The 19,579-nt window shown below is 41.7% G+C and overlaps 2 protein-coding genes across 3 annotated transcripts; one reads left to right on the top strand and one right to left on the bottom strand.

Moving 5' to 3' along the window:
- Positions 1 to 1,504: 1,504 nt before the first annotated feature.
- LOC148390895 (uncharacterized) lies at positions 1,505 to 18,864 on the bottom strand. 2 transcript variants are annotated; one of them, XM_088389436.1, is made up of 11 exons: positions 18,695 to 18,864; positions 16,955 to 17,039; positions 16,693 to 16,864; positions 16,265 to 16,444; positions 16,095 to 16,202; positions 15,888 to 16,003; positions 14,816 to 14,949; positions 13,113 to 13,181; positions 12,920 to 12,988; positions 6,567 to 6,809; positions 1,505 to 2,319 (listed from the first exon to the last, which is right to left on the bottom strand). In XM_088389436.1, exons 1-11 carry the CDS (start codon positions 18,707 to 18,709, stop codon positions 2,188 to 2,190), a joined length of 1,323 nt encoding a protein of 440 aa, XP_088245562.1. In that variant the 5' UTR covers positions 18,710 to 18,864; the 3' UTR covers positions 1,505 to 2,187. The 2 variants fall into 2 exon arrangements, with proteins under 2 accessions (XP_088245562.1, XP_088245563.1); XM_088389437.1 differs by lacking the exon at positions 18,695 to 18,864 and adding an exon at positions 17,314 to 17,334.
- LOC148390896 (B9 domain-containing protein 2) lies at positions 17,334 to 18,348 on the top strand. The gene has a single exon (XM_088389439.1). The coding sequence runs from the start codon at positions 17,657 to 17,659 to the stop codon at positions 18,182 to 18,184; it is 528 nt and encodes a 175-aa protein (XP_088245565.1). The 5' UTR covers positions 17,334 to 17,656; the 3' UTR covers positions 18,185 to 18,348.
- Positions 18,865 to 19,579: the final 715 nt, after the last annotated feature.

Raw genomic sequence — 19,579 nt, 5'->3', positions numbered from 1 at the left:
GCTTACAAGGAAAAACAGATCCAGATGTTCTCCTCATAGACTCACCAACCCCCTCCCACTCACACACACAGATACACACAGACACACACTTGTAGGCAACATATGGTCCGCATATTCCAGAGGCCTACTCTCAAGACTCTTTTTACATATTTCTGAAGACATTTGTACACCTACACTTGTCAGGAAAGCACCGGCATCAATGTCATCATGAAAGTAACCAGTAGCAGACAGAAGACAGTCCTGTTTTTTTTTTTTTTTTAATACAGTACTGCATTAGCGGAAGTGGAAGAAGACAATGAAATAACGGAAGGGCGTGATAAAGTCGTCAAGCACAGTAACACGATAAAGCAACTGAAGGCAATACATTAAATTTTCTGAGGATTGTTGCTCTCAGAGTCCGAAGCGCCTCCTCTACAAGAGCTCCTGGCAGGCCATCTGCTTGAGGCCCATAGTTACGGAAGGGAGACGTATTTTGTGTGTGTGCGTGTCTGAGAATGCCCCAGACAGGAAGGAAGAGTGGGCCCTGCAGCCGAGAACTCCGCTTGTGTTTTACTTCTTTTTCCAGTGCAAGAGAGGCCGAGTTGGCTTCTTTTAAAAGAAGTCAGTCATTAATACGTTTCCTCCCCCCCTCTTCCTCTCGTGACGCCACACGCCGCTCTCGGGACTGACCTGGGACCTGGACCACCGTGTTCTGCGTCAACTCATTTGTTCCATGGGTTAAAAAAAAAAAAAAAAATCACTGTTTGTGTCTGTGAGTGTAACCTCAGGCTCATTTCCATTGAGGCTACGAAAAATAAAAGTGCTGATTTAGCACAAAAAAAAAAAGCAGCCAGGTTGTGCATATAATACTGAAATGAGACATAAAGACTTTGGGGTTTCTTAGTTTCTACTTATGTTTCTATTAATGTTTTAAAATGACTTTTTTTTTTATCTTCGCCTTCCAATCACAGTATGTTCATGATGCCCATAAACAGGCCCCATCTGAAAATGTTTTCCTCTTCCTTCCTGTTGAATTCTTAACATGCATGACAATGGTGTTTGTATCTGTGACATTTTTTAGACCTTGGGCTGAAGAGTGATTTGCAAGGATAATTCAGTTCTTCATTTTGGCAAATCTAATAATTTCTTCCAGATCTCCAAAAAATCTACCTGAACAACTGATGTGTATGGTGTCGCTGGATGTTCTATCCTGCCTACGCACGGCACTCCGAGGGAAACCAAAGTTGGCGGGCTGAAGAGTATTACTTGGCGGAAGCCTGTCCTAATGCACTTCAAAAATCTGGCAAAGGAGGTGGTGAAAGTGACTCACCATGCGCAAAGCTCACGACTCACGCTGTCCACATCTCTTGCTGAAGACAACAAAACAAAGGAAAGTCACGATGTGTCGGACAACCGCTTTGGCTCCTAGGACCAGTCAGTGGAGGAAATGGTCCTCTTAAAGCGTGACCGTTGATGACATCATCGCCCTGGCAAAAGTAATGACAACAAATGGACTTGCAGGGAGTTATGAAACAGCATCTGGAGTCTCTTTAATTTCAAGTAGGAAAGGGAATAAAAAAAAAAGGATAAAAACATAATAACAAGAAGAAGGTTGGGCTACAACAGTAAAAGTCACGTTGTAGTCCGAGTACAGAAAGCAAATCCAAATATACAAAAAGCACCCCGAGATTAGCTTTCACTTAACGAGAACATATGGAGCCATTTTATGGGCCTATAATACTTTATATTGATGGCTCATATACTACAAGCTGTTATGTACACATAGTGTAGTTTAGGAAATGCTACCTCCACAAATAAATATTTTGATGTCCTTATGTGGGTCTGTGAGTTACCATGGTAACAGAAGTGGCAATTGCCATTGACCAAGGAATCTACAGGACGGTCTATAGACCTATAGTGGAGCACTTCTGCGAGAGAGGGCTAGATGGTTTTAAGGGAATCAGTCTTCTTATGATACGTTACTTTTGAAAGAGGATGAAGTCACCTCAAATGTTTAAATTGTGAATTAAGCTTTGGTTGCTATTTGATGCCAAGTTTGTCCAAAACAGCTAAAAGAAAAAAAAGGTCTCGCTTAGGCAAGCAAGAAAACGTCGCCTACTGTAAACACACTTCATCAGCAGAAAAGAGTTTTGTCGCAAACAACCACCTCTGCAACATTTGTCCCTGCCGCATCTCGAGCGACGAGGCTCAGTGCGGGGCGGCCGGTGTCCAGCTGCCCTCGTCTGGAAACGTTTGCGCTTGAGACGCCACCTGGTTCTGTAAACATTCCTTCAGCTTGTCTTCTGTCAGCGACAGCCGCTGTTCCAAGATGGACACCGTCTGGACGGAGAAAGAGGAGGTGGATGATGATGAGGAGGAAGGGAAGCGAGATGAAGAGGAGAGGAAGGAGATGGATAGGGAGAGGACAGAGGAGGCATGTTAGACAAGGACGTGCCGCGCCGGCGTGACAGTGATGGGCAAATAATGGCCGCAATTGTGTGAGTGTGAATGAGGCAGTTTGTGTACTTTGAAAGCGCCGTGAGTGCGGAACATTATTGCTTCGAAGAGATCTGCTTCTGCCTGGCACAAGATACTCGAGAATATGTGGAATATCGATCGGTGTATTCAGTAGTTCAGCAAAATCCTTGGAAACTCCAAAGATGAACACTCTTCAAGTTGTTTTCACTTCAAAACAATTTAGATTTTCTTGGTATTTCAGCAAGATAATTCGCTGAACATAATTTGTTTTGGCAGGCCACATAAAAGGACGTGGCGGACCAAATTTGACCTCAGGCCTTGAGTTTGACATCTGTGAGCTAAACCATTTCTACTTGTGCTTCCACTCTATTTAGAACACAACTGTCCTGACACCTTCAAGATTGAGATGAGTTTAAGCCTTGTGCACTCCATTTGTCAAATACTTTCAATTCACTGCAACTAAGGTAAATAACAGACTAGAAATCATCCAGCCGTTCTCTAATGAACCAAGCACATGTTGCTGGTGCCAGTGGTCTGGCAAGTTCAAGGCCTTGATTGAATTATTTGTGACTGCAGCAAAATGGGTAGATGTTGCTTGGCTTTCATTTGATTTTCTTTGTTTTTGCCCATGACGGATTGATTTGTTATTTGAATTTTGAGTAGTGCCTGAAGACATTCAAGACAAGAGAACATTGGTGTCCCATTGCAAAGCCGGGGCGGTGTAATAATGATCACAAATCATCCAGACAGCACTTTTACGACAACGGTTCTGAAAAAAAAAATTGATAATCTGAAGGAAGTGGAAAACAGTATCATGATTGTGAATGTCTCCCTTGTGTTGCCTGGTGACAAACAGTGCAGCAAAGAAGCGACTTTGAGTATACTTTGGAGTGAAATTACATGATACTTAAATCTCATATATCCAGTTCATGATTGTTTTTTGGACATGATTCATTCACTGCCATGAACATCTAAAGTCGTCAACGGGATTCACTGCCACTGTCATCTATGGACAAGAGGTATGTTTTTCAACATTTTGGTAGTTTGGGTATTTAAATTGTGACACAATAATATCTGTGAGATCTGTCAAAAAGCTCAAAAATGCGTCCCCGCTGCTCTGTAATGAATAGCAGTGAAACCATTTGTCAGTGTTATTTTGTCAATTATGTTCTTGATCAAGTATTAAAATGCTACCATTAAATCTCCTGCTGAATTGGTTCTAACAAACGGTTACGTGATAACTCATTTAAGGTATAATGCTGCATGAAAAATGACTTATGCTCTCATTACTGAATAAGGGAAGGTGTTAGCCAAAGTAATTAGTATGTGTTATGAAACCGTCCTACACCGAATGAATATTGCGGGCCCTGATAGTAATCAGATTCTTGCTCAGAGATATTTTTTTTTGGTTTGATATTCAACAAAGTTTTTCCATGAGGCTATTGTCAGACTTGTGGGGGTCTCGGGTGTCTTTCACTGCTGTGACAAGCTGGCCAAATTGAGTTGTATGGAGAGAAAAAAATAAATGCAGCCTGTATTTTGCAACTGGATCCGAGTGATGCTTGTAAAGATCCCAAAAAGTAAAGCTGAAGCGAAGTTTGGAGAGTCTCAGGTTGAACTAAAAACATGGACTTGGAGACTTCACGGATTAAACCACTTTGTTATTCCTTCCAACGCACAAATCAAAGATTTTGAGACAGTTGGCAGAACATCAGGGCATGCAGAATTCCAGAGGAGTTCAAACAGTACTGCACTACTGTGATATCTCGTACAGATAGCACAGAACGCTGATCAAAGTATTATATAATTGTATTTTCAAAGACAAAATGGCTGAAAAGTCCTGGTATGTTTCTTTATTAAGGTTTAGAATATTGAAAAGGGATTTTTAGTGTTATTGTATGCACCATGGAACCGATTATTCCCAATATAATTATTCCTAACATGACATACTGTTTTGAAAGATGACCAAATCAAATTTTGCCAGAATGGATTGTGGTCAAATTTTAAGGTATGAACCGGCAAACAAATTCGGAGTAAATTGCCGTCCGAAGGCTTGGTCTTGTGAGGATGAGGGGCGTTTTCTTTTGGGGCCATCAGTGGAGGCATCTCCTGTTATTCAATCCATCCAAGGCGTGTCTATCTTTCTCCCAGTCTGTGTTCTCTCGATCAATAATACCCTGTTTATCTTACCAACCTGATATGGCCCCCTCAATCCTCACCCTTACGAATGTCATTTGTGTGATTGTGCACGCATCCCCGGGCTGTGGCAACATGACACCACTGGTCTATAGTTTTCATTTAGGATAGGAACCAAATCTTTATGCCCTCTAAAATAGAGCGAGCCGTTTTTCTTTTCACTCTTGAATGCATTATACTCCCCATCGCCTTCAGCGTTATCGGCCTGTGTTACACGCAAAGTCTCATCGCTTTGGTACGGCCCATGCGATGTCTGACCCAAAAGATGTTGATATCTCACCGCTTCAGTCGGAAAGGGAGGAATAAAAATACAAAACGAGTTGAAAACACAACCCTCATGTTAAGTTGAAGACACATGACCCAAATATACAGTGAGGGGGCTATTAGTGTTTTGTGTGTGTGTGCGTGTGTACAGAAATTCTTTCAACAATGTGTTCTTAGCATTAACTTTTTCAATACCAGAGGGAAAGTCCAGTTTTTTTTTTACTCGCTTTGTCTCATTTCGACATACCCTAAATTGTTAACATGCTAAGATTATACGCTAGTATAGCTCAAGGACATTAAGCTCAAAAACTTTATGTAAAAGGAGCGAGGTCAGCTTTTCAAGTGTATTCACGAAGCAATGGGAAAGAGATTTTCTATGCATGGGCTTATTAAAACTGTCGATCATTTAAGCACTAGTATTAGTTAAAAAGTATAATAAAGGCTTAGGCCAATGCCATTAGCGTGACGTATTCTAGAAAAGGAAAACCGACTCGTTAATCAGAGATTATTCTCCGGTTACATCTCTGGAATGTATTGGAACATGTTTCTAGAAATGGCGGCTTAACTTCCCTGCGATGCTTTCATAGGACGACTGATGGATGACATTCAATAAGTACTCTGGCTTGAGTGAGAAAAAAAAAAAAAAAAGTCAGTATAGAGTGATGTATAGCACTTACACAGTACATATAGGAGGGGAAAGACAACCAACAGCTGGGTGGACAAGTGAAAAACAGCTAAGACAGCAAAGTGTGTCTTTGGAAGCTTCTGTCGTATGCTGAATAATTCATTCGCTTCCCTCAGATTCCTCGACTGTGAGAATCACAAAGAGCTGAATGGCGAAGAAAGAATATCGGCAGTTATCCGTGCTTTCCTAAAAGCATGGCTGTTAGAATATGCTCACGTTTGCCTTATTTGATAGTTGGCCGGTGGGATTGGAAAGTGGTAGAGAGAAATTAAAGTGAAACGGGCCAAACAACTTGACATGTGAAGACAGCAAAGGTCAAAGTTCATTCCGTGACTTGTCATTGTGTCAGATATTCCGGTCGTCATGTTGAGTTTTCAGATTTGAAGGAAACATGTATTGGTGGTGAAATGTGGAAGTGGTGTCAAAGCGTGCTGCAGCCTGCTTCACGGAGCTATTTGCTACCATGCAGGTTTCTACACATTCATATGTTTTGACTGCAAAGATTCCTATGTGGCATGTCCCCAGCTTGGAATTTGTGGACTCTCCAACCCAAGTTCCACAATATATGGTATCCAAAGCTACCTAAAGTAGTCAGATATAAAATATTGCTACTATGAATGGGGAACTACAAATACCTGTTCTTGTTATCTGAGCATCCATAATTCATGAGTGAAATATAGATAAAACAATACAAAGGGTCTGCTGCTGACAATAAAAACTGAGAATTACAACCAAGTCCATTCTGAACAGTTTTTGAGTGGTAATGTACTGAAGAAAATGTGATTAATCAAGCAGTTAGAAGCAGTGTCAAGCACCATAGACATATTATTATATTCGTGTTTGTGTCGCTGAAACCATTTCTGTCCAACAAGTTGAGAAGTAAAAGGAAGCGTTTGTTCTCTACTGCATGAGTGGGTGGTGCGGTGCTTGCGTTCCTCCAAAGTTGAGCCCGACGTCCGCTTACCTGCGTGAGAATATCCAGTTGGCCAATAATGTGTTCAAGTGTGCTTGTAAGATTAGGGCTGATGGTTTCCTCAATGGCATGGGTTTCATGGAGCGAGGGTTGAGCCGGGCCGTGGACCTTTGCGTGGGTGGGACTCGAAGTCATGTGGCTGGAACTGGTGCTGGAACTTCTGTAGGCGTGAGGATGCATGGTTCCACTGGGACGACGGCCCATTTTGGCAGCAGTTCGGGTTTCATCTGAGGCCTAAAATCACAGGAAACAGGAACACAGTCAACATCTTAAAACAGGGGTGTCAAACAATTTTTTTTCGCGAGCCGCATTGTAGTCATAGCTTCTTTCGGAAGGCCATTATGACTGTCAACCCAAATAAATGTATGAGCACCTCATATTACATACAGTAAAAGCTACAAAACAAACTGACAAATAACTCGTTTTCAAATCAAACGAGTAAAAACTGGTCAAACATTTAAAAAAAGATATTAAGTGAAGACAATTTGCAATTCTAGTAATGACACACAAATTTGATGCACAATTTGTCTTCAGGGGCCACATAAAATGATGTGGCGGGCCGCATCTGGCCCCCGGGCCTTGAGTTTGACACCTGTGTCTTAAAACCTTAAACTTGAGACTGATTGTGTTGGAACAAAAAGAAAATTAGATAAACCCTAATTTGAAATCCTATATTGAAATCCGAACTAAAAAAAAAATACCTGAGCTTCAACCTCGAACCTTAAATCCCAAAAACTGAAACCCCGACTTTAACTAAAACAGACAAGTCTAAGCCTGACGCCAAATTCTAAACCTGATGTTTAAGCCCTAACCAGTAACAGCAAACTGAGGTACACCCTATAACTAAATAAATGTGCATGGATAACTCACGGAGGTATGCTATTTCAACACACCTAAGCGACTGAAAACTAAGAACGAGAGTATGCAGCTCAGGGTGGGTGGCAAAAGACTACCTTCCGCACCAAACAAAATAATTATGCTCAACACGAAGCGCATGCTCCAACATGTACTTCCGAACTATACGTCGGTAGTGACAGACTTATTTCCCCAGAATTGGGAGTAACCCAAAAGGAGGAGAAAGACAGTCTGACAGATTTCATGTTAAAATGTCAGTAGTGAAAATGTGTTACTTTAAAACTGTTGGATTTAGAACTGTTGAAAAGAAAAAAAATCATATTTTGTGTTTTTGAACAATCACCTTTCATCTGAAATTTAAAGTGGTCTCGGTGTATTCCGAGTTTATGCTGTGAGGGGGGTCACCGCAGGCCAACCAAAACAGTTTATGTAAAACAAATCAGTTTAACATTTACATATTCTTATAACGCCGGAAGGCATGACAATGTCCTCAAGTTCACTCAGCGGTGTTTATACGGTGATTGTGAAAAATACAGCCCGTCATTACGGTACATTATGCCTCACTAATATTATCTGGTGCACACTTTGGCATCTGATTCACATTATCATATGCATTAAGCAACACTAGAGCATGTGACATTCTGATTTATTACCGTTCCGTTGCTTTCCATTCCCCCTCCTCGAGATTTCACATCTGTATTCGGTTTACATCGCCTCCGTTGAAATTGGAATGGGACATTTTCTTCTATATTCTTCTGCCCTGATTTTCGTATGCATTGCTCTTTCATTTGGAAGTCACGAATAGACCAAAGGAAATGTTTTTGAATTGTGTGTATTCGTTAAATTTTCAGGTGACATTTTTACACAGCAAGTTTTGTACGACAGACGCCAGTCAGGCAAAACCTCGATGTGGCCAAATGCAAACACAAACTGTATACGCACACCGAGCCAGCACCACCCTGACTAATGAATCACCTGAAGTGGAAAACCAACAGTGGAAAATTTCCTGAGGCCCAAATAAAACTTTGATTTGAAAGCAGTAATCCATCAATGGACCTTGCATGGCGCACTACACAAAGAGTGACACTCAAGAAGAGAACGTTTTTATGAGAGGAGACGGACACAAGCTGGGACACAAGCTCATGGCCGGGTTTTATAACTTGATACAAAAGGAGGCTGAAACTTGAAAAACTCTCAAACACCAACCCAGGTGTTACTCATAACATTCGCGGGGGCATTTTATTGAGGTGCCAAAGCTCTGAAGTCATGCAGTCTGCCTCATTGGCATGCTTTCACCCAGCTAGCATTACCATTATAAGTTACACATGTTCCAAGACATGTATAAAATGAGAAATGCTAGAAGAATGTGTGCCGTTAGCAAAAGCGTACATTATTATTCAAACAATGGGACTGCAAGACCAAAAGGGGTATTGAGGTTCTCCTTTTGAACCCTGGTTTAGATATGTGGAGGATTTCCATGTTCTGTCAATCATTAAAGCAGGTCTCCATGGGTAGGGCAGCTTGACGTTTTAAGGACCTGAGTCAATCCTGAGCCAATTCAAGGATCCACAAATCACATCAAAAGACTACACTTCGCCAAAAAAATCAGGAAAGTTTGGAAATCGACCCAAAAGATAGTCACCACCATACCAACGAGTTACATCATTCCAAAGAGGCTGCATGTGAGCAAACGCAACCATTTCTTTCATTTTCCCTTTTTCGATCTTTTGCATCACACAACTGCACCTTTTCTTCACGCTCCTACCTTTCACTCCCCATTTTCTCCCGTTTGTTCTCTTGCTCTACTGGCCCATTATCTGCCCTCTTTAACTCCTGTTGCGATCGAGTCCTCAACTATGCCCAGGTCCATCTCCTCCCTCTTTCTCTCATGTTCCCCTTTCCGGCTCCCGCTGGCAAATGCAATCAATTTCCCATTGTTCACATAATCATAATCATAGAAAGCTTAAAAAAACGAAAGACCCGCATACAGAAAAGCTGTTTCATAAATTTTGTGGATTATTTCACTGGTCTACGAAACGTGCCCATATATTTATCATTATTATGTTTCAGTCAACTCTACATGACATCATCTTTTAAAGTTTGAAGATTTTGGATCTCACATCATGCCCAGCAAAACAGGGCCTTCAAAGACTCGCTTTCAGTAACATCTCAATATTGCAGTTATATGCATGTACCGTGCAGCAGCGCAATGAAAACAATGGAAGGGGGAACAGAAGTTCATGCTGCTACTAAAGTCTGTCCCTCCGCATCCTAAAGCCGTGCAGTGCAGTGCGGTGGAGTGTGCATGTGTGTTGAGCTGTGGAGGGGAGCCTGTTGCGAGCGTGCGGATCGTCTGCCTGTACACGTGAGCGGGGAGAAAGACCCAGATGTGAAGCTAGAGACGAGGAGGGGGGGGGAGATTAGGACGGATGCGATAAGAGAGAGCTGATCTCCCTGTCAGCTATGGATGGTGCTCGTACACACACACACACACGCATGCACTCATTTATTTTCCCACAGCAGTGTGGAAATCAGAAGCTGTACAGCCTCACACACATTCTCGGTCTTCGACCGGGCAAGAGCTTTGTTTAAAAGCGGACTTATCGTCTTGAACAAACAGGCCTCGGTGTTTCTGGTGGCGTGCTCATGACTGGCAAATCATCACGCATGCAGCCTCGCATCCAAGCACATAACCAGATCAGCATATCAAATGTGCTAGTTTGGAATTCCCTGTGGAGTTCCTTCCCAAGGGGGGTAAGCTGCAACTGTGAGCGGCCTTTCCCTCCATGCATTTCTCTCGTTAGTCAATCCCTTTTTGATTAAATTAATTGTAACCGTAAGCTGTACTGGGCTGGGAGTGGATTCTGAGCATAGAAGGATCTTCCAAAAACATAGATAGGAGGTTTTAATTGTCTTGGAAAGAATATGTGTCAATGCCACTTGAAGTTATTCTGAATAAAAGTGCATTTGACGACTAAGAAATCAAATACGTATGATGAGAAAATCTTGGTATGAAAATCCTGAGAAAGAATAATGTAAATTTCCAGGTCACTACATGTAAATATGTCTGAATATTTGTAATAGTTTCCGTTAAATTATTCGATGTATCCACAATGCTTGGAAAAATAAAATTGTATTTAACGAGCTATCTGTGTTCATTCTGGTGGCAGAACACTTTCACGCGTTCGATTCCCCGCATCATCCCGCTTCACTTCCTAGGGACGCGAGGTGAGAAAGATTTACCTCCCGTTATTAGAACTCCGCTTGTTGGTTGTTTACGCCTAAATCCATAAAGCGTTTGAAATCCATTTCTAAGCGACTACTGTTTAAGCGAGAGGGTGAAATTTTTTCACTCCTTCCCTTCCCTCTCAGGCGACACACACACGTGGCAGATGAAAGAGGCGCTATAAATAATGAAGTCTGAATGGATAAATAATACATGAAAAGAAAAACCTAGGAAGGTGGCACTTTCCTGGTGCGTCACCAGGCATGGATGCCAACGTTACAATTTGCAGGTGACAATTCAGGAAAAAGAAAAAAAAGAAAAAAGAGATGAATGAAAGCACAGGAAAAACAACCTTAATTAGAATGGCACATTGTTTAAATAATGTTCCACACGTGGTTGTATTCTCATAAGAGGAACACATGGTTTTAAACTCCTAAGTAGAAGCTTTATGTAATGCTTCAATTAATTATGTTATGGTTTTAATTACAGCCTGATCTGATGGTGTTATTGAAGTTAAAAAAACATTTCATGCAATTGGTGGGTATCTGCTGAGTAGCTTGGCAGTTATGAATACAATTTCAGGCAAATGACCTTTCGCTATGACCCCCGCCGCTCTTTAGCTACTCTTGCAAAGTTCAGAGTTATTTTGGTTATCTAACGCAAAGAAATAAATCTCCTTTGAAACTGGCGAGTTCTCTATTAATTATTCTAGTGATTAAAATCATTAGGGCCAAACCATTGGAGCCAGGAGCATTAGCATTTGGGTTGGAAAGCTAACAGCACCTGACCGTTATTTTATAGAGAATACAAGTACATGTGTACTTTTCCAGGATAGTTGAGGGTTTAAAAATTTGAGAAAAATCATTATCCTCCCAAAACTCTTTTTAAAAGGGCAATTACAGTGTATGTCCAAAGCTTTAAAAAAAAAAAAGATTACAATTTTGTCATGTACTGTATATAATATAAAATTTTGTCATGTAGTGTATATAATGTGTCAGTCAATTGACAGATGCCCTTTTTTTTTTTTTTTTTTTTTTTAAATCAAAAGGAGCCCAGTTGAGGATAATAAAACATCTTTGTCCAGTTTTCAGATTCTCCTTCTGGTTCTGATCTTGCATTTCCCCAACGTGACTCGCAATCCCGATAATTAAAGCTAGCTACTCTAAAATCTCTGCGAACAGATACACACTTGATTGCACTTGTTGAGGCAAGTGACCAATCGGGTACGAGAAAGTTCAACGATTGATCCTAGTGTGTGGCTCTGGTCCGTAGGTAGGAGAGCGATCAATACGGGCAAGAAGGAAAGAAGGATGCTGAGTGTTGTGCCTGTGAGGACCTTGACGTTGCCCTTGTTGATGTAAGTAACACTGTGGCAGGTGGAAATGATTGAAATCTGAACCCTTCCCTGACGCTTCCTCCCCTCCTGGCAACCACCTTCGCCTTTTAAGTGTGAAAGCGATATTTGACGATCCATTTTAATATTTAAAGAGAGCTAATAGCCGCAATACCCTACGACCTTGTTTATCTTTTGAGAAAATAGTCAGTCCATTATCTATTAAACGTCAACTTAGGGATGAATTGTTGAGGAGACCTTCATGTATTGTGATTAGATATAATAAACATCTTGATATCCATAACAGATTTTTTTCACTGGAACGGGTTCGTCTAGATATTTGAATTGTTATTACAAGAGACTTACACAACCTACTACCTATATGAAGATTGCATTAAAGAATATTGCCATCACATAAACAGATAGATTAATACGCAAATAAAAGTCAGGGAATAGGGATGAAAATGTTTCACATCAAAGTGAAGGTGCAGGACCAGATAGATATTGATGGTCCTGCACCAGAGACATGGAATACGCCAGACTTCAAAGGTTGCAATATGCTGGGAGGGGAAAAGGCGGCACGAAAACACTAAACACCGGGGCATTTGTATCATGTGGGTGCCATGTGTTTATTTTTGCACTAGCTGTAAATATTTGCATAAACCTGTACGTGAACCTGTGAGATTATGTTAATATTTAAGCATAAGATTTACGCTGAATGTGAACATTTTGCTATTGCTGGATAAAAAATTGCTTTACAAAAAAAATTGGGGTAGTACCATTTGAAATTGATTTAGTTTCAATGAGTTTGAGGTAAGGTCTATTTTTTTTTCAGGCCTTAGCATAACCAGTGAGCAAATAAGTTGAGAACATTCAGACAGGCATTCTCCCAAACTCGCTCATTTTGCTTATCTATGAACTTGCTGGCACCTGGCTGTTGGACTGTTGCTTGTTGGCTGTTCCACTGGGCTCATCGAAGTTGCTCTTCCACATCAACACCTGCAGGACGGTGTAATATTGTCACGTATTTTTGCCAAAAACAACATGTACATGAATGCTTATAGGGATATTGTTTTGCTATAAAATGCAACTTAACAGGCTACGAGTGACTTGAACTTATTACCTGTTCATCAGCACCTCCAGAGGCAAAGTACTCCCCCGTTCTGGAAAAGGCCACACATTTTACTGGACCCTGCAAAGAAACAAAGGCGAGATCACTTTGAATCTTTGTCTCACCTGACGACTCCTCTGCTAACTGCTAAACCTGCACGGGGGCACGAGGAACCAATAAAGAAAGCAGTAGACGCAGGTGGGCCGGGGTCAAACTCTGGTCAGTACCGGCAAATGATCACCTTGGGGGTGTCGGGACAAAGGAATGGAAATGAAACTCACACATGAGGCGAGTGGAAATAATAAAACGGGAGCTGCGTCCTATGCGCGGCTGGAACCCAGACAGGCCGGCTTGTGTGAGGAATGCTTTCCCAGAAGCACCTGAGCGAAGCAGACAGTGTCACTATGGCAACGCGACGACATGACAGACAGTATGTTCTGTTTCTGCTCTGACTAATGCCTGCTGCCAGGCTGGCACTTGCCGGGGCGAGACGAACACACATTACTGTACTTTGCTCTGGGTAGACGTTCAATAATACTGTATGTGCATTTGTCCGCTCTTTACTCCAACCTGCCTCCATCTGATGCCCCGAACAGAGTTTGAACACAGTTCAGCCTAAAAGTGCATGGCTCATGATAAATAGTTTGACAAGCTGCTGTGCATTCTGTCCTTCCATTATTATTCTAATTGTTGTTGACTTTTATCATACTGTACTGAGCAGGCTAACCGCATGGCTAATTTGCATGAGAGCAGGCCAAACTGGTATGCAGTGTGGGTGGCGAGAGTCTGTTCTCAGCTGCCATTTAAGAGTAAACAAAAGTTAAAACACAGTAGAAACGATAAAACAGGAAAGCCTTGGACAGTCTCCTGTTTTTTTGTGTGTGTGATTTTAGAAGCCCATTATTCTTAATGATCAACATCATTTGAATTTAGAGGCTCTACTATAGTCTGTGAGAGCTCCCTGCTCGAACAGATTGGGGTCGGTGCTGAGCCAAAAAGAACAATGTGACAAATGGAGAGTGTGTGCGTGAGATGACAACTTCAGAGGTGTGAGAAGAGGGATATGATTTATCTTTAAAAAAAAAAAAACAGTACAAGGAAGTGATAAGTGTCTTACAAAGACATCACACACGGGACACAGAATTGTGTTGGATTGATAGGTTGCCACTGGTTGTTGTGCCTGCCAGTCCAGACGAGTCTAAAGTGAGAATATCAAAGCTGTGACAACAGAGAGACAGAGTGGAATTGAAGTTGGACAAACGGAAGGAGATGAAACAAAGAGGAGGAAAAAGAAAAGGAGGAGGAGGAGAAGGAGGAGGAGGAGGAGGAGGAGGAGGAGAGGAGCCACACGGACAGAGGAAGAAACAGTCCTGTTCTGGAGATGAGTCATTATGAGTGGGCTGCTTGCCTGGCAAGTATTAAAATACACCGTGTACACATACACAAAAGAGGGGGAAATAAGTAAATGACCAAACATATGGTACATATTGTTAATAATAACAAAATTCAATGGAATGTGATCCAATTTTGTCAAATCAGCACTGGCGGTACCGTTCTGTTTATATATATATATATATATATAAAAAAGGCTGGTGATCTCTGACCAAAACAAAACCTAAATTAAACTCAGCATGCCGTGAGTTATTGGCAAGTTAACTCCTTTGAATTTGAAGCTATATGTCCAAGATGTAAAGAACTTAGGCGCGTCTTTGTACCTGGTGTCCGTGCAGTGTGAACAACAATTTTCCCTCCACGAGGTCCAGTATTTTGGTTGTGGAATCGTTGGATGCGCTGAGGAGGAAATTACCAGATGGGTGGAAAGACAAACTGTTCACCACGCCACTGTGAACTGGAGAGAAAACGCACACAGAAGTACAAAAGACGCATATCAAATATTTAAATACTGTTAAATTGTTCTTTGCCTTAAACACAGCACCACGTGACCCGTAGGCACCACGTGACCTGTAGAGGCCTGTTGTTCATAATTAACCTACCTGCATAATTCAAAGCAATTCCGCATATAATCGATTCTTTCCGCCATTTTCGATGTACCGCCAACTCTATTTTATGCTCCTCCCCACACTGTGGCTTGATGGTGGCTCAACAACATGTTTACATTCACACAAACGGGGATGTCAATTGCAATAGCCTGTGGCAGGCTCTTATAATCACATTTGATTCATGTCCACATGCACTGTAGTAATTGGATTCTTGACAGAGACAAAATGAGCACAGCGAGGGTTTCTTTTTGTGAACCACGAGCGCCCTCTCTTGGCTGAAAGTTGATAGCTGATGGCTGTCCTCGATTGAACTCTAATGCTCTGGAGGCTCACTAAATTGAAGTCACACAGATCATAATTTCATCTTTTCAAGAGACTTGGCTTGTTTGAAGTCCAAATTGTACCACTAGGTCGTGGGGCGGTTGTGACTTTTGAAGTTCCCATGTTAACATCCAAATCACAGATAATGAGGATGCATCAAAACAAAATCATATTTTATCACATCAGTCTGGGAACTTGTAATCTCAATCAAAATAATGAAGAGGAGGAGGGTGAGTTGTTAACGTCTGGTGTCATTTGCCGTTATTATTTCTCGCATCTGAAATCCACTAAGGGGAGCTAATTAACACAACCAAGCAGTAGACAAACAAAATGCCCGCCCCCCCCTCAACACTGGCAATGAAAAAAAAATATGAATGCAAATTAATCTAGAAAAACAGTTGATTGTCATCTTAAATTTAACCGGCTGTGATTATGTAAAATAATAGCGAGCGTCTGGACTCTTTACCTTGGTAATGTTGCAACATCTTAAGGGTTCGAATGTCCCACACCTTGACTGAGTTGTCAGTGCTGGCTGCAGCGATGCACGTTCCACTGGGATGAAAATCCACGTGGTTTGCATAACTTCATAAAAGACAAAATGAAAATCAATTTAATACATCATGAAAAGACATTGGTCAAATTCTTGTAAAAAAAAAAAAAAAAAATTGTTCACCCTGCATGTTCATAGAAAGAATGAACACATTCCTTGCTGTTCCTGTCCCACAGCTTGATGCTTTTGTCATCACTGGAGGAAACGATCAAGCGGCTGTCTGGAGAAAACCTGGAAGAAATGCATATATTTAAAAATGAGGGTGCAATTTGGGATCAGAAAAAGTCTTATACCTGGCACAGCGGACCCAGTTGATATGCTGGTTGAAAGAGTATAGAAACTTTTGTCGATGGACAGCCCACACTTTGACCGTCTTGTCATCAGATGCCGTGACAAGAGCTTGACCGTCCCAGGAAAAATTCACACTTCGCACGGTGGCTGTGTGAGCCTTAAATACAGTTGACTGAGCCTTCCTGTAAAACCCACAAAGCAATAGGTTTTATTGATGACAGTCAAAATTAAAATAACGCTACTAGGTGATGAATATTGCCTGTTAACTTTTTCCTCTGCTTTTATAAGCTGTCTTCAAAATGTGAAGATTTACTTGACAATAATTTGTTGGTCTTTTTAACCCAAAGTCTTTAAATCAAACAGTAAATAACATACTGAGAAAAAATAACTAAATTCCTATCCTGGCAGAAAAAAAAAAAAAAAAACCTACATGTTGGGCACCCAAAGGCGCACAGTTTTGTCTTTGGAACAAGAGGCTACCAGGTGTCCTGAAGGAGAAAACTGGATGGAAGTGATGGAGTCTTCATGCCCATCAAAACGATACGCACGCCTCTGAGGTGTCATGTTCCAGATCATCACGCTGCAGTCTGTGGAGCTTGTGGCTGGAGAATGACAATCCAGGGCAGTTGTCAGGAAACTCAACTCAAATTAAAACACTAATTTATGAATGAATGAGATATTAGAACAGTTACCGATCTGTTTCATGTTGCTACTGAAGTCCACACCCGTCACGGCGCCCTTGTGGCCCTTAAAATTACGCTCAAGTGTCGGGTCATGCTATATGGATAAGGAGACAATTTTAAATATTACCCAGCATACTGACCTGTAGCATGAATTATTAAGCAACAATGTAAGATTTTGCATGAACTTAATGGCAGACTGCCAATGGAGCTCAAAACATGGCACATGCCTGTAGACTGCTTTGTCTACAATGTCCACAAAAATTACGACTTATTATCTAGATTGCTTATAATGTACCTCTACACATTCACAGTGACAAATTCCTTCATTAAATCTTATCATTTATGAAACATCTTTATCAGCCTTATACCCGCATGGTGGCGCTATTCCAATTGGATACGCTTCCAAGCGGCGAAGAAGAAGCAGATCCTCCTTCAAATTTGTTCGTCTCCGCTGTGTCTTCTCTGCCTAGTTTTTAGATGTATGCATCCGTCGCGGCCTTGCACAAAGTTGTTCGGCTTTTCGATAGTAAATTGACGGACTCCGCTCATCCATTTCAATTCGCCTGACATGCAAAACGCGGGGCACTGAGCGTTCCTGCACGAACGGTGTTGTGCATGGACGTGCGCCTGTGACGCCCCCAAGCTACATAGCTCGCGTGCGATGTGGATATAAAGAGTGGTTTTGTCACGCCAGAGTGGATTTTTCGTGCCATGGCCGAGCTGCACATCATAGGTCAGTTGGTCGGGGCAACGGGCTTCCCTCAGAACAGCCTCTTTTGCAAATGGGGGGTTCACACTGGTGGGGCGTGGCGACTTCTGTCCGGCTTGAAGCAGGGTCAAACTCAAGTGGACTGCCCGCAGACAGGAGACATGGCGTACTGGTGCCATCCCATCGATCTGCATTACGCCACCAAGGGTCTCCAAGGTTGGCCTAAGATCTACCTCCAGGTGTGGCACCAGGATTCGTTTGGTCGGTGCGAGCTGTTCGGCTACGGCTACTGCCACGTCCCCTCCAGCCCGGGACATCATCGAATTAGCTGCTGTACGTGGAGGCCTCTGGGCTCCTGGCTGGAGGAGCTATCGCGAAGGTTCGTCGGCGGCGGACCGCAGCTCAAGAACCCCGATCTGATCTACAGTGGGGCGGACAGATACAGGCTGCACACGGCCGCCATGGGCACTGTGGAGCTGGAGCTCGGCATCATCATGAGAAACTTTGACAAATATGGCGTCGAGAGTTGACGCTAAAGGAGTTCCATCTATATGTGTACTTTTTTTTCCCCCCAAGATAAATTTTGAACTATGAACTACCAAATGAAGAGTTGCACCATTAAATGGCTTTAGATGCTCAACAATCATGTGTTCTCCAGGGAAAGAACTGATCAATAAAACATTTATTTCCATAATCCTTATCTTCATTTCCAACCAAAAAGTACTGATGAATTAATGTCATTCATTATTCATTCAGCTTCTGCACAACATTACAGTATGCTCCTGCACTCCGGCAAATCGTAACGTACTGCCATGCCTTTTGTGTGCTCGTGACATGTCACGAACATTTAAAAAACAAATTAAAAAAAGGTTTGAAATATGATTCCCTCAAACTAACGTGTATAACAGAAATACGAGAACAGTTTCACACAGTCTTGCAAATGTCAACGTTATTTTGTGACGTCCGTTTTACGTCAGTTGCTACTTAAAAGAGACGCAACTTCAACTTCGGCTAACAGATAGCTTCATAAACTCTCTTACCAGTACAGAAGTCATCTTTTGTGGTTCAAGGACGACGCGATATGTAGCGACGACTTGATAATTGTTTATCAAGAGAGGTACGGGGTGAGGGGAAAAGCTAGTTGTTAGCCGTTAGCTGAGCTGCTAGCCTATGACAACAAGTTTCAGTTTACGCGCCGCGATTGGGCGCCCGGCTACCGCAGATGCCTTAAAGGGGACGCCGCATAATTTTCTTTACAATGGTGGTGTTGGTGGGGGGGGTGAGAATAAATACCAACATATTGCAAAGAACGTAAAATGTGCTATTATCCTAATTTATTAATAGTTAAGAAGCAATTCTAACGCAGTTTTAATATCCTTTTTCCAAAATGCAGTGCTGGCTTATTGCCACCAGATGTAAGCAGCGTGCTTCTATTAGTGGTGAGCAAACTATACACATGGATATGGCTACAAAATGTCTTAAATGGAAAACAATTGCCAAACTACTTTAAAAGACGTCATAAATAGTACACCATCCTTTTAATGTGCATACAAGTGTTTCCTAAACTTGATGATACCAAAGCATCAATTTTACACAAATGTATGATTGGAAAACCCTTGAGCAATCATTAGTTGTTAATAGAAATTGTTAGTTTTAATGGATTAATAGGAATTATTAGTTTTAATGGAAAACACGAAATTGTCTGGGTGACCCCAAACTTTTGAACGGTAGTGTACATAGTTTCTCTTCCAGAAGTTGCCAAGTTTTCAGATATTCTACTGAAGTTAAATATTAGAATGCAATTAACTTTTCAGCACTGCCAGTTTTCAGATAGAACAGAACAAGAAAGTAGAACCTGAAATAATTATTTACACAAATTAATGGTGCACTTGAGTTATAGAGTGTTCACTCTATAACTCAAGTTG

This window comes from Syngnathus floridae, chromosome 11 (genome assembly GCF_059516105.1).
Source record: "Syngnathus floridae isolate MCC-2025c chromosome 11, RoL_Sflo_1.0, whole genome shotgun sequence".
NCBI lineage: Eukaryota > Metazoa > Chordata > Actinopteri > Syngnathiformes > Syngnathidae > Syngnathus > Syngnathus floridae.
The sequence above is the reverse complement of the archived record's forward strand: the minus strand, read 5'-3'. Positions and strand labels throughout refer to the sequence as shown.